At 47.7% G+C, this 15,499-nt stretch overlaps 1 protein-coding gene across 1 annotated transcript in view; it reads right to left on the bottom strand.

Moving 5' to 3' along the window:
* Positions 1 to 15,012, bottom strand: part of DPYSL3 (dihydropyrimidinase like 3) — a 52,538-nt gene extending 37,526 nt beyond the window's left edge. The window contains exon 1 of the mRNA XM_007666397.4: positions 14,888 to 15,012. Within this exon, the coding sequence (XP_007664587.1) occupies positions 14,888 to 14,926 (39 nt within the window). The 5' untranslated portion in view covers positions 14,927 to 15,012. The remainder of the gene's footprint in view (positions 1 to 14,887) is intronic.
* Between the last annotated feature and the right edge of the window lie 487 nt (positions 15,013 to 15,499).

The following is a 15,499-nucleotide window of genomic DNA, read 5'->3' as shown; positions in this document are numbered from 1 at the left end:
TTGTTGTCTGTCTCCCCCTTCTAGACTGTGAGCACGTTGTTGGGTAGGGATTGTCTCTATCTGATGCCGAATTGTACTTTCCAAGCGCTTAGTACAGTGCTCTGCACACAGTAAGCACTCAATAAATATGAATGAATCAATCAGTGGTAATTGAATGTTTAATATGCGCAGAGCACTCTACTAAGCACTTGAGAGTGCATAATTCAATAGAGTTGGCAGGACCATTCCCTGCCCACATCGAGCTTAGAGTCTAGAGAGCTTATGTTCAATAAATACTGTTGATATTGATGCTGGCTTGCAACCTTTCCCCCCGCTGTTTCTCCTTCACTCCCTTTCAGCTGGCAAAGTGTAAACCACTCATCTAAGCACTGGGGATAAATACAAACGACATCAAATCAGATGTGATCCCTGAACCCCGGAGGGCTCACAATCATCATGTGGGGCATTGGGGAGGGCAGATACACAAGGGAACGGGAACAGGCCAAATCGAATAACAACAACAATTCGACGACAGTGAGAACTGTGGTACGACACTACTGGGAACCGGTCAGTTCCTCAGCGGCCCAGACAGGGAGCTAGTGTCTGTTACAACTTTCGGCTGAGAAAGTAAGCTTCTGCCTGCCTTCTGCTCCTTCATGGTAAGATGCATTATCTTTCAAAAAGCCAAACGAACCTCTCACTGGAAGATGGGTTAAGGACTACAGGAAAAAGGAGTTAGATTACATACGCCAGAAGGCAAAGGGGCTGTTTCTTATTCCTAGACAGGAACTGGAAATGGCAAAGTCTCCCAGGTGAGCTCAAAAACTTCTGCTTGATACATTCTTTCCTTCGCTGCCTCCTCTTTGGGCTGCTGGTATTTGGCCAAACACTGTTGCCGGTTTTGCCTCTGGGAATAAGGCTTAATAAGTCCATCCACAGAGAAAGCTTCCCTTTAACCACCTTGTTAATGTTCTATGGGAAAGTTTAGGCCAATAGAATAAGGCTTTGGTCCTTTCTGTGAATTTCTTTATTTCCTTGGTGAATTCAAATTATTATTAGTGCAATTATTATCATTATGGTATTTATCAAGCACTTAACACTTACATCAAGTGCCGGAATCGATACAGGCTAATCAGATTGGACAAAGCCCTATCCCACATGGAGCTCACAAGTAGGATGGAGTAGGATGGAAAAAGTTACTCATTTTACAGATGAGGTAACTGAGGCACGGAGAAGTTAAATGACTTGCTGAGGTCACGCAGCAGACAAGTAATGGGCTCAGAATTAGAACTCGGGTCCTCAGACTCCCAGGTTCATGCTCTTTCCATTAGGTCAGGATGCTTCAAATCCTCCTCTTAGTAAATTACTGCTTGTGAATTTTTGGATGGTATTTGTTAAGTGCTTATTTTGTGCTGGGCACTGTAGTAAGCGCTGGGGTAGATACAAGCTAATCAGGTTGGACACAGTCCATGTCCCACATGGGCCTCACGGTCTTATTTCCCATTTTACACATGAGGTACCTGAGACACAGAGAAGTGAAGTGACTTGCCCAAGGTCACAAAGCAGACAAGGATTAGAACTCAGATCCCCTGACTCCCAATGGCCATGCTTTATCCATCAGGCCACACTGCTTCCTCATCTCCTTTTTAAGCTCCATCTCCTCTTGTTCAGTTCCCTGGTCCTCATCCACCTCATTAAAAGCCTTTAATAGGCTTGAAGTCATTTATTAAGTCACACTTCAGTTTCCTTCTCCAGGCTAAACAAAACTTATTCCTTAAAACTGCTCCTCACAGGACCTATTTTCTAACCCTTGAATGATTTTCATTTTTCTTTTCTGGACCCTTTCCAGATCTTTCACATAGGTTTTTAAATGTCACGACTCTAAATGGGCCCAGGTCCGAACAGGGCAGTTTAGCAGAGGGATTACTCGATATCTCTCCATCTCTTACGCTGGTTCAAAGAGAACCACGCTGCTGACTCACATTCAGTTTACCAGTTATACACTCTCCAGGCCCAAGCTCTATCCACTAGGCCATACTGCTTCAATTGCCTCCCTCCCAGCCATCCTAGGCTGTTAAGACTCTGTCCTGCAACTTGGGTTGCTATTTGACCTCCTCCCAAGCCCCAACTTCCATCCCAGAACCAGGGGAGAAATGAAGGAGAAGAAATATCCCGGCTCTGCCACTTGTCAGCTGTGTGACTATGGGCAAGTCACTTAACTTCTCTATGCCTGTTACTTCCTCTGCAAAATGGGGATTAAGACTGTGAGCCTCGAGTGGGCCAAACTGATTACTCTGTGTCTACCCCAGTGCTTAGAACAGTGCTCGGCACATAGTAAGCACTTAACAAATACCAACATTATTATTAACATTATTAAAAATGTCCCAGAGTTTAGAGCACAGGCCTGAGAGACCTGGGTTCTAATCCTGACTCTGCCGCTTGTCTGCTCTGTGACCTCGGGTCAGTCACTTCACTTCTCTGGGCCTCAGTTCCCTCAGCTGTAAAATGGGGATTAGGGCTGTGAGCCCTACGGGCAACACAGACTTTTCCAACCTGATAAGCTTGTGCCTACCCCAGCGTTTAGTACAGCGCCTGCCACATACTAAGCGCTTAACAAAATAGCAAAATAATAATGAAAAAAGGAATCAGAGGATTGTCCATCTCTAGGTCTTTTAGGGAATTGTGTCTGTGGAGCCTCCTGGTTCCTAACAGCAATTTAAACGGGGATCCTGGCTCCCTCCGCCCCCGCTCCCAACTGCACGGCACTTAAGTTCATACCTGTAATTTATTTCTTTATACTAATGTCTCTCTCCCGCTCTAGACTGCAAGTTCGTTGTGGGCAGGGAATGTGTCTGTATATTGTTTGTATCTCCCAAGGTCTTAGTACAGTGCTCCGCACACAGTAAGAGCTAAATAAATTCGACTGACTAGCTGGTTTTCACGGGTAGCAGTGGGGCTGGGAGTGGGGAGGTGGGAGGTGGGGTTTCCAGTACAGCAGAAGTACCTCTTTTCCATCTGGGAAAACAGAGAACTCTACCCCATCTGCCCAATCTGGAGAAGCTAGCGGGACGCCTGTTGGTCGTCAGACTGTGTCCCTGCTATTTCAGGGGGCCAGGTTACTCTAATGATCAGAATGACGGTTTAAAAAAAAGCTAGACAATTGTCAAATGAAAAGAAACTCCTACCTCTTCAAGAGAAATTTTATTTTCCCGTTCCTTTTTTTTTTAATGTACCAGGCTTGGTGTTTTAATTGGTATTTTAATTAATTGCCCGAAGACTTCATTATTAGAGTGTTATAACAAAAAGTATCATGTGTTAAATTGTCTAAGAAAGAAACTACTGAAAAAAATCTCACCCAGACATTCTCTCCTTTTCTTTTATGGTATTTGTTAAGTGCTTATTACGTGCCAGGCAAGGGAGTAGATACAAGCTAATCAGGTTGGACAGAATCCAGATCGCGAATGGGGCTCACAATTCTAATCTCCATTTTACAGATGAAGTAACTGAGGCACTAAGAAGTGAAGCGACTTGTCGAAGGCCCCAGAGCAGACGTGGTGGAGCTGGGATTGGAAGGTAGGTCCTCTGACTTCCGGGCCCATGCTCTTTCCACTAGGCCACACTGCTTCTCTTCCAACATTACTAAAGAAAGTTCATTGTGGACAGGGATCGCGTCTTGACATCTCTGTTATATCGTACTCTCCCAAGCATTTAGCACTTTGCAAACTGTACGTGCTCAATAAACACTACTGATTGATTGATAGGTGGGTCTATTTTCTGAATTAATTAATTAAGGTACTTGTTAAATGCTTATCATGTGCCAAGCACTGTTCTAAGTGATGGGGTAGATGCAAATTAACAGGTTGGAAACAGTCCCTGTCCCACATGGGGCTCACACTCTTAATCCCCATTTTAGAGATGAGGTAACTGAGACCCAGAGAAGTTAAGTGACTTGCCCAAGGTCACACAGCAGACATGTGGTAGATTTCATCAGGATACTGGTCATTTGGTTAGAAAACTGAACAGAGCCAACATGGGGAGCAAGGAAGGAGCCTTCTGATTAATCCCCCTATTTTCCTGGGTCCGCCATTTCACCAGTCACCTTAGCCCCCATGCATTTATCTCTCTGATGGTTATTCACATACTTGGGTTATTCTCTCGATTTTTATAGCTTCATCCATCAGGTGAGTGATGGAAGAAGGGGACTCAGAAGATTCCCAATAACCTTTGCAGTCCTTTTGTCCTCCCAGTAGACACTTGAGTAAGATCTTCCCATTTCTTCATTCTTGGAGCAAGTGGAACACACACTGTCAAGGTCATCTTTCCACTTGGGAAGTAATTTGGGCTAGGGGAGAGAGTGCAGCATTGGGACCCTGGAAACCAGGGTCCTAAATGTAAACAGCACCTGCTTTGGAATTTCTTTAAAGATTCTAAATGATTAAGGAACACTAAATTAGTGAATTCATAATTAACCTTAATTTTTTTTACAAGACCAAATACAGTTCTGACCTTGTCTTTTAGGTTGATGGCAATAGAATTTTTTCTTCTGTGACTTTTCTCCCATGCCGGCTAATTCAGTTTCCACTAATCCTGGCTCCACCACTTATCTGCTGTGTGACCTTAGGCAAGTCACTTAACTTCTACGTTCCTCAGTTCCCTCATCTATAAAATAGGGAATACTTGTTCTCTTTCCCCTTTAGGTTGCGAGTCTCATGTGGGGCGGTGACTGCATCTAATCTGATCATATGTTACCTTCCTCAGGGTTCAGCCTAGTTCTTGTCACATAGAAGCAGCATGGCCTTTTGGAAAGACCACAGGCCTGGGAGTCAGAGTAACTGGGTCCTAATCCCATCTCTGCTACTTGCCTGCTATGTGACCTCAGGCAAGTCACTTAACTTCTCTGTGACTCGGGTTCCTCATCTATAAAACAGAGATGCAATGCCTGCTCTTCCTCCAATTTAGATTGTGCGCCCCACATGGAACAAAAAACTCGGCCTGACTGGATTAACTTGCTTCTACCCCAGCATTTAGAACAGTGCTTAACACAGATAATACCATTTTAATAATAATCACTATTATTTTATTATCATTAAGATCAGATGGGTAGAGTGCTGAATGAGTGAGCAGGCAAGGGTCTGATAAACAATTTTGACCAAGCCCCTTAATTAATCACCTTTTTCCTCTCATTCACTGCTTTTCATTCAAAGGAAATGGAAGACAGTAAGGAGAAATGTCTGTTTGGTTGGAAATTCTGGTTCTAGACCAATGATCCGTTTCCTCGGCTACCGAAGTCGTCCCCGAGGACATGTTGCATTGTTTCCAAGTCCATACCTGGGGATAATCAGGAATTCCTTTCAGAAACTTGGACACTCTACATCTGGGAAGGGGACTGGGAGGGAGGAGGGAGATGGGACGAGGGAAAACCAGTTGTTCACAAGACACAAGTCTTCCCTTGACCCAGCAAGAGGACACAAGTCCACCAGTCACGTTAACCGTTTCTGCCATTGCTCCACTTCTTTCTGGATTCTGGTGGAGGGGAGGACTCTGGGGAGTTTGGAGAGCCGTGGCGGATGCAGATAACGGTAGGACTTCCTGCCACGGGCACTGCCATCACCATAATAATTTTGGTATTTGTGGAATGCTTACTATGTGCCAAGCACTGTACTAAGTGCTGGGGTAGAGACAAGATAATCGGGTCTGATACAGCTCCTGTCCCACATTCGGCTCACAGTCTCGGTAGGAGGAGAGCAGGTGTTTAATCCCCTTTCAACAGATGAGGAAACTGGGCCCAGAGAAGTTACGCGCCTTGTCCGAGGTCACGCAGCCGGCAAGCGGCAGAAGCGGGATTAGAACGTGGGTCCTCCGACGCCCAGGCCCGCGCTCTTTCCACTAGACTTACCAATGCTGTTTCTCGAAGCCTAAGGCTAACTGTGGCGACAGGGCCGAGGTTGAAAGGAAAGACCGAACCCCATCATCAGCTGGTAGCCATAGTGGCCATGCTGGGGCAAGACCGCAGAGGCCGAGTGGCTACAGCTTCTCTTTTTGCCTACTCCTGGCATTGTAGGCCAACTTTATGAACAGGAAGTCACCAAGGACACATGCCTTTGGATGGTCACCTCTCTTCTCAGGGGCTTGGCTGAGACCATGTACCCCCAGGACCAGACCTCTGCACACCTAAGCCCACCCTCTGCAGACTTTCAAGTTTTGTAAGGACTCTATTTCTTGAACTGGAGAAGGAGAAGAGGGGCATAATAATAATAATACTTGTATTTGTTAAGTGCTTACTATGTGTCAGGCACTGTACTAAGCACTGGGGTGGATACATGCAAATTGGGTCGGACTGAGTCCCGGTCCCGCATGGAGCTCACAGTCTCATTCCCCTTTTACAGATGAGGTAACTGAGGTACAGAGAAGTGAAGTGACTTGCCCAAGGCCACACAGCAGAAAAGTGGTGGAGCCTGGATTAGAACCCACGATCTTCTGTCTCCCAGGCCCGGGCTCTATCCACAACGCCATGCTGCTTCCCCTCCAAGGGAAGGAAAGGAAAAGAGGGAAGGAAAGGGGGTGGGGAAGTCCTCACGCTGCTCTACAGCAAGATTTCCTAACAGCACTTGTTTAAATGTTTTCAGTGTTTAATGTTAAACTATTCTTGGTTTTGGTGTTTTGTTTCTCCCTATCCCTAGATTAAGAGCTCCTTGTGGGCGAGGACTGTCTTGGATTCTTTGATGCTTGTACATTCTCCAGAGTGTAGAGAAAATGGAGTCTTCCCCTGGAGCCACAGATAAGACCGCTGGAGAAGAATTGATTAGAGTGAAAATGGTTTGCACTGTGCCACTTACGCCCTGCTTAGACCAGCATTACACAAACTGTGGGTCCTGAATAAATGACTTTGATGTTTGTGGATAATGATGATGTTAACACTGACCTCCCATCACAGAAAGCAAATTCTAGAAACAACTCCAAGAATCAGAGATCATTAAAGGCAGAGAAGCCACTCCAACTTCTAATCTGGGTATTAAAACGCGGTATTACAGCAACACATGCACTCTTATATTCCCACGCGACCATGAACAGAAAAGTGGAGGGGAGATTCAGGTTAGAAAAAGTGAGAAGTTAAGGACCTGGATCTTAGAACAGACTAGAGTCTGGGAGTCCAGTTCGGCAAAAGCCTAGCCAACATTGCAAAGTTTCCAATCCCAAGGTCTTGATTCTATTTATTTGCTACTGTTTTAATGAGATGTTCATCCCCTTGATTCTATTTATTGCTATTGTTCTTGTCCGTCTCCCCCGATTAGACTGTGAGCCCGTCAAAGGGCAGGGATTGTCTCTATCTGTTATCGATTTGTACATTCCAAGCGCTTAGTACAGTGCTCTGCACATAGTAAGCGCTCAATAAATACTACTGAATGAAAGGTTTTGGGCCTGACTTACCCAAACCCAAGTTGTTGGTGTTTTTAAGTCTGTTAAGCCTACGTTTAAAGAGAATGACTCTTCCTTTGGGAAAAAAATGGTATTTGTTAAATACTTAGAATGTGCTACACTCTGTACTAAGCACTAAGCACTGGGGCAGATACAAGCTAATGAAAGTGGACACTTGGGACTCACAGTTTTAATCTCCATTTTACCAGTGAGGTAACAAGCACGGAGAAGTGAAGCGTCTTGCCCAAGGTCACGCAGCAGACAAGCGGCAGAGCTGGGAGTAGAACTCAGATCCGGGTCACCCCCAGGCCTGAGCTCTTTCTACTAGGCCACACTTACTGAATGCCATTCAGTTGTCCTGGCTGCTCACTGGCAAACAGATAAAAAAATTCTCATTTCCTATTCTCTGTTTGGGTTTCACCAGCTCAAAAGAAAATGGAATGAACTAGAAAAGGACATAGACATGATAAATGCTGGGATTTAAAAACTGCTTATGAAGTGCATAGTCGTATACTGCCCATGGGGGTAATCAAGAGAGTCGGAAGGATCTGGGTTCCAATTCCAGCTCCGCCACTTGTCTGCTGTGTGACCTTGGGTGAGTCGCTTAACTTCTCTGTGCCTCAGTTACTTCGTCTGTTAAATGGGGATTAAGGCTTCGAGCTCCATATTGGGAGATGGATCGTATTTTATCTAAGTAGCTTGCATCTACCCCAGAGCTTAGTTCAGTGCCTGGCACACAGTCAGTGCTTAACTAATCCCATTAAAAAATAAATCAATTAAGACCCAACCCCTGTTCCAGAAAGGGCTCAGATTCTAAATGGGATTAACAGACATTCTTAGTTTTATGGGCAGACGTGAAGAATGATAAGAACAGAATCCAAACCATGGTGAAAGCAAGTTAAAATTCCACAGTCCAATAAATCAACCATCAAGAGAGTAAAATAGCAATATGTCAAACATTATTTGGTGGGGGTGATTTGGTGTATTTCACCGCTCCAGGCAGAAAGTCCCTTGGGGAGAAACAGCTACAACCTTCCCTGTGCCTTAAAAATCGTGGAGAGGCTCTTGTCTATCCTCTGCTCCTCTCAAGCCATCTCCCTTGCTTAGCTAAACATCGGGCAGCGAGGGGAGGATGAGAAAGCAGAAGACGAGGGAGGGGTTTTGGGATAGTCCCTCCTCGGCGGGATCCAGCTCTGGGATACCCCAAGCAGGTTCCACAGGACCCGATGGCTAATCCCAGCCCAAACAAAGCTCCACAAGCCAGAGACGGGGATGAGAAACAGCAGAGAGGCCGGCTGGGTGGGGATCACCTGCAGGGCAGTCCAGAGGGGAGCTAGGGGGTGGGATGAGCCCCAGTAAGGCAACAGCGTGGGGTGGACAAAGCAGAGGTCACAGCCTGGCCATGACCCCTGCCAGAGCTCTGACCCACACAGATACCGTGCCAAACAACATCCACAGGCTCCCCAGACGCACCAGCTTTAGCTGGCTGGGTCCCACAGGGACACGGTGTGGTAGGTAAGGGCCTCGGCCCCGGGGTGGAAACGGCTTAGCAGGCCCTCAGCTGCCCTTTCCGATCTGGGTGATTCCCTCCGGTAAAACCAAAATGGGTCACTGGAGGTGAGCGGGTCGGCTGGCTGACCGTGTGGCTGACGGGGATCTGAAGAAGATCGGGTGGCTTGGTGAAAGCGTGAGGAGCGTGGGTCGGCGTGGGGGACCGTGTCTGCGAGGTCCTGCCCGACAGGCGAGTCAGACGAAGGAAGACGAGGGTGGGAGGCAAGAGAATCGGAGGAAACGGGGAAGATGGAGGAAGGAGAGGGTTAGGGGGCGGGAGAGCATCAAAGACAAGGAGAGACAAAGGCGAGAGAGGAGGGAAGCTGGGTAATGATGGGGGAGAGGGGCAGGACAAAAAACAAGCAGAGACAATGAGGGGATAAATGACAAGGAGTCTCTGAAGAGCACAAGAGGCAGTTCCAATAATGGATAGGGGAGATCCTGGCCTCTGGGTCAAGCTAGAAAGGGGGCAGGGGATGAGGGGAGGAGCAAACTCCAGGGCCAAGCCTTTTTCTTATCTATTTCTCCTGGTGCTGGATGACAAGGAAATACGGTACTTTTCCGAGATCCTGTCACTAGCTGACAAGGACACTGTCGAGCAGCTGCCCCAGGCAGAAGCACAGAAGCCAAAGGCCTTGGGAAATCTGAAAGAATTAGCCCAGCCCTATGGCCCACACTTCCGCTTCTCTTCTAACAGGGCCCTGATGCTCCAGTGCGAAAGCTATTCTTGAGCCAAAAGAAACGTTCAGTCACTCATTCATCCATTCCGATTTACTGAGCGTTCACTGTGGGCAGAGCACCGTACTAAGCGCTCGAAAGAGTATAATAATAAAGAGACATATTCCCTGACACGGTTACCTTGGGTTCTGTTGAGATGGTCTGCTTTAAAGCACCACACTGGTAATAAATACTAATTAATTCAATGTATTAATTCAATTAATACTATTGAATGAATGGGAGCAGTCCTCACGGTTCTCACCGGTGGCCGGGCAAATCCACCCCAGTCGCGGCGGTTGCCGCCCCTTTGGAGACCGCAATCCCCAGGCTCAGAGATGAGGCTCAATCCATAATTGGTATTTATTGAGCACTTACTGTGTGCTAAGCACTGTACCAAGCGCTTGGGAGAGTACAGCATAAAAGAGTTGGCTCCCCGCCCACTACAAGCAGGCTCTTTCCCGGACTGCGAGCTTGTCTCCAGAATGTAAACTCATTGTAGGCAGGGAACGTGTCTACCAAACTCTGTTATTCTTCCAAGGGCTTAGTACAGTGCTCTGCACACAGTAAGCACTCAATAAATATAATTGATTGATTGCCTGGGATTGTATCTGACTTACTTATCTTATATCCCAGGACCTAGTACAGTGCCTGGCACATAGTAATAAATGCTATTATAATAATAATAGTTATTGTCATTTTCTTGAGGTCCTTAGTTGGGGAAGTAATAGAAAGAACTAGAAAAGGACTGTATCTGCATGTGTGTGTGTTCATATGTGACAAAAACTCTGCCTCAGACCAAATAACGTAAAAGAGGGTGCAAGGCTGGGGGCCAAGGAGCAGTCAGGCCTCCGGGGGCGGAGAACCAAATAATCCCGCACCATCTCACTGCAGGTTTTTAGGAAGTGTGGTTGCCGAGGGTGGGGATTTAGAGGGAAAAACAGCAGAACGTACTGGAAGCTAAATCCGAAATCCCTCTCCGCGTCACTTTTTATTAATGGGGGCCAGCGTGTGTGGAAATAAGGTGGATCTGCCTTAGTCTATGCTCTTTTTTTTCAATGCAGGGAGCTCTATTATTTTTGAGTAAACCAAACAGAATCAGGGGAAAGATATTCTCAGATGCCTCACTATTTCCCAGAAGGCATACACCCATCCTCTCATTTTTAACAAGTCTCATTATCCTGATGAATTCCCTAGCCACTTGATCCAGCTCACATAAAATCGTTGTGGGCAGGGAAAGCATCTATCATCTCTATTGCACTGTGCTCTCCGACGTGCTCAGTACAGTGCTCGGCACACAGTAATCAATGGTATTTATTGAGCGCTTACTGTGTGCCGTGCACTGTACTAAGCATGTGGGAGAGTAGAATATGAGCCAGTAGACATCTCCCCTGCCCACACTGGAGTGAGCGCTCAATAAATACGATTGATTGATTAATTGATGTGCAAGATGAGCGATCCAGCAGGCTGCATTTCAGCAGAAGACGCTTACATTTAGGGTAGAAACAGGCAGCCACACCCACCTCAGTGCTGAAATGATTTGGAAGGAGATGGGCACACAAATACAAATTAAGATTGGGAGGTCCTGAAGAATGGACCCAGGCAAAAACCTCCCCAACACAGTCTATCCTTGGGCTGGACAGGTGGACCATCCGAAGCTTCAAAGACGGTGCATCAGTCACACCCAGAGAAAAATGACTGCTCTCCTTGGTTTAGGCAAAATGTAAGAATTTCAGTGCAACAGGATTCCAAACATAAGGATGGGCAGGAGGCAAGCGAGCTGCAGATCCTGCCCTTAAATATCAAGAAAGCATCCCTTCCTGGGGCTAATCTTTAAAAGATTAAGCGTACAAACTGAGGACGTGCACGCCGATCATGCTCATTTTTAATACGTCCAACAGTCCCCTTTGATGGTGACAATTTGGGTGGCCCCTCTGGGTTGATGAATGGATAATGGCTAACGAAGCCCCCACATACTAATTCCCGGGGAAGCTGGCCAGAGAACCAAAAAGAAATGAATGAATAAAATAAAACGCACAAAGCGAGGGAAAAGGTTTTTATTTCAGAACTCGACCCGAAGGTTTCCACTTCAGCAGCGGAACTCGGCAATGCGAAACCACAGTGATTTGTTACTCCTTAGGCATTTCATTTTGGATCACACATAAACACCCACTCCCCACACCCAGTGCAGTCCAGGCATCTGGGGTTTGGCCTTAAAAATCATAGAAGGAGGCTACTGAAACGCCCAACCTCCTCCCTCTCAACCCTAAAAAACCATGCCCCGAGGTTTTGGAGAGTTAACACGCTTGGTAACAGGTATACGGCAGGATCATCCCTCATGGGCAACCAAAAAAAAAAAAAAAAGGCATTTCGGGCATCCCTCATCTGCAACAAAAGCAACAAAAAAAAAAGCCATTTCTGGTACACCCACACCCAGTGCAGTCCAAGCATTTAGGGTTTGGCCTTAAAATCATAGGAGGAGGCTATTGAAATGCCCAACCTCCTCCCTCTCTACCCTAAAAATCATGCCCTGTGGTTCTGGAGAGTTAGCATGCTTGGTAACAGGTACATGGCAGCATCACCTCTCATAGGCAACCAAAAAATAAAGGCATATCGGGCATCCCTCATCTGCAACAAAAGCAACCCCCCAAAATGCCATTTCTGGCATCCCTCATCTGCAACAAAAGCAACCAAAAAAAAAAAGCCATTTCTGGCACAACCACACCCAGTGCATCCAAACATTTAGGTTTTAGCCTTAAAATCACAGAAGAAGGCTACCGAAATGCCCAACTTCCTCCCTCTCAACCCTAAAAAACCATGTCCTGTGGTTCTGGAGAGTTAACACTCTTGGTAACAGGTACATGGCAGCATCATCCCTCATGGACAACTAAAAAAAAAGGCATTTTGGACATCCCTCATCTGCAACAAAAGCAACCAAAAAAAAAAAAAGAAAAAAGCCATTTCTGGTACACCCACACCCAGTGCAGTCAAGCATTCAGGGTTTGGCCTTAAAATCGTAGAAGGAGGCTACTGCAACGCCCAACCTCCTCCCTCTCTACCCTAAAAATCATGCCCTGTGGTATTGGAGAGTTAACACCCTCGGTAACAGGTACATGGCAGCATCATCCCTCATGGGCAACCAAAAAAAAAAAAAAGGCATTTCGGGCATCCCTCATCTGCAACAAAAGCAACCAAAAAAAAAAAAAAAAGAAAAAAGCATTTCTGTTACACCCACACCCAGTGCAGTCCAGGCATCTGGGGTTTGGCCGTAGAAGGAAGCTACTGAAACGCCCAACCTCCTCCCTCTCAACCCTAAAAATCACGCCCTGTGGTTCTGGAGAGTTAACACGCTTGGTACTCATCCCTCATTGGCAACCAAAAAAAAAAGGCATTTTGGGCATCCCTCATCTGCAACAAAAGCAACCAAAAAAAAGAGAAAAAAGCCATTTCTGGTACACCCACACCCAGTGCATCCAAGCATTTAGGGTTTGGCCTTAAAATCGCTGCGGGAGGCTACTGAAATGCCTAACCTCCTCCCCCTCAACCCTAAAAAATCATGCCCTGTGGTGTTGGAGAGTTAACACACTCGGTAACAGGTACATGACAGCATCATCCCTCATGGGCAACCAAAAAAGGGGCATTTCGGGTATCCCTCATCTGCGACAAAAACCAACCAAAAAAAAAAAAAAAGAGAAAAAAGCCATTTCTGGAACATCCACACCCAGTGCATCCACGCATTTAGGGTTTGGCCTTAAAATCGTAGAGGGAGGCTACTGAAATGTCCAACCTCCTTCCTCTCAACCCTAAAAAACCATGCCCTGTGAATTTGGAGAGTTAACAAGCTTGGTAACAGGTACACGGCAGCATCATCCCTCATGGGCAACCCAAAAAAAAGGGCATTTGGGGCATCCCTCCTCTGCAACAAAAGCAACCAAAAGAAGGGAAAAAAAACATTTCTGGTACACCCAGCCCCAGTGCATTTAGGGTTTTGGAGAGTTAACACGCTGGGTAACAGGTACACGGCAGCATCATCCCTCATGGGCAACCAAAAAAAAGGGCATTTGGGGCATCTCTCCTCTGCAACAAAAGCAACCCAAAAAAAAGGGAAAAAAGGCATTTCTGGTACACCCACCCCAGTGCATTTAGGGTTTTGGAGAGTTAACACGCTGGGTAACAGGTAGACGGCAGCATCATCCTTCATGGGCAACCCAAAAAAAGGGCATTTGGGGCATCTCTCTTCTGCAACAAAAGCCACCCCAAAAAAAGGGAAAAAAGGCATTTCTGGTACACCCACCCCCGTGCATTTAGGGTTTTGGAGAGTCAACACGCTGGGTAACAGGTACACGGCAGCATCATCCCTCCTGGGCAACCCAAAAAAAGGGCATTTGGGGCATCCCTCCTCTGCAACAAAAGCAACCCAAAAAAAAGGGAAAAAAGGCATTTCTGGTACACCCACCCCCCGTGCATTTAGGGTTTTGGAGAGTCAACACGCTGGGTAACAGGTACACGGCAGCATCATCCCTCCTGGGCAACCCAAAAAAAGGGCATTTGGGGCATCCCTCCTCTGCAACAAAAGCAACCAAAAAAAAGGGAAAAAAGGCATTTCTGGTACACCCACCCCAGTGCATTTAGGGTTTTGGAGAGTCAACACGCTGGGTAACAGGTACACGGCAGCATCATCCCTCCTGGGCAACCCAAAAAAAGGGCATTTGGGGCATCCCTCCTCTGCAACAAAAGCAACCCAAAAAAAAAAGGGAAAAAAGGCATTTCTGGTACACCCACCCCCCGTGCATCTAGGGTTTTGGAGAGTCAACACGCTGGGTAACAGGTACACGGCAGCATCATCCCTCCTGGGCAACCCCAAAAAAGGGCATTTGGGGCATCCCTGCTCTGCAACAAAAGCGACCGTTTCTGGCATCCATCTGCAACAAAAGCATCCCCCAAACTAGAGGGGGGAAAAAAGGCATCTGCGTGGTGGGCCGCCGGTTCCTTTGTTCACCTTGCAAAGATGGAGTAGCCACCCACCCCGGGCTGCCCACCCTTGCTGCCACGATTTGGGCAGTGGGACCCCAGGGGAGACGAGAGCGCGGCCCCTGCGTCTTAGGGCGAGCCCCACGACGACGACGATAAGGCCGGGGGGAGGGGGCGGGTCGCGATGGGTCGGGACAGGGCGAGGACCTGGGGGAAGGGAAAGGTCAGGCTGCGGAAGGACCGTCCCGCGACTCACCGTGATGCGGGGGATGTTCTTCTTGCCTTGGTAGGACATGGTGACCCGGCCGGCGCCGCGTCCCCCGCGCCAGGACCGGCCCGCGTCCGCACCGCCGCCCGGCCAGGTGAAACGGGCGCGCCCATCCACGCTCCGCCCCCCGCGCCGGCGGCACCGATGGTACGGTCCGACACGCCCCCCTCTCGGCCCCGCCCCCGCAAGGCCCCGCCCCCTCTCCCGCCCCGTCCAATGAGAAGCGAGGACCCGGCCGCGGCGCCCTGTCGCCGCTCGGCCGGCAGGGGGCGCGGCGCTCGGGCCGCCGAGGGCTTTGTTCCCAGCCTCGTCTGCGGACGATTTCCCAGGGAGGCGGCCCGGGGATTCGTTCCTTCGTTCGTCCGATAGTGTTTATTGAGCGCTTACTGATATTCAGTAGTATTTATTGAGCGCTTACTGATATTCAGTAGTATGTGCTGAGCGCTTACCGATGTTCAATAGTATGTATTGAGCGCTTACTGATATGCAATAGTACGTATGTAGAGAAGCAGCGTGGCTCAGTGGAAAGAGCACGGGCTTTGGAGTCAGAGGTCATGAGTTCGAATCCCAGCTCTGCCACGTGTCACAGTCACTTAACTT

This window comes from Ornithorhynchus anatinus, chromosome X1, assembly GCF_004115215.2.
Source record: "Ornithorhynchus anatinus isolate Pmale09 chromosome X1, mOrnAna1.pri.v4, whole genome shotgun sequence".
Lineage (NCBI taxonomy): Eukaryota > Metazoa > Chordata > Mammalia > Monotremata > Ornithorhynchidae > Ornithorhynchus > Ornithorhynchus anatinus.
The sequence above is the reverse complement of the archived record's forward strand: the minus strand, read 5'-3'. Positions and strand labels throughout refer to the sequence as shown.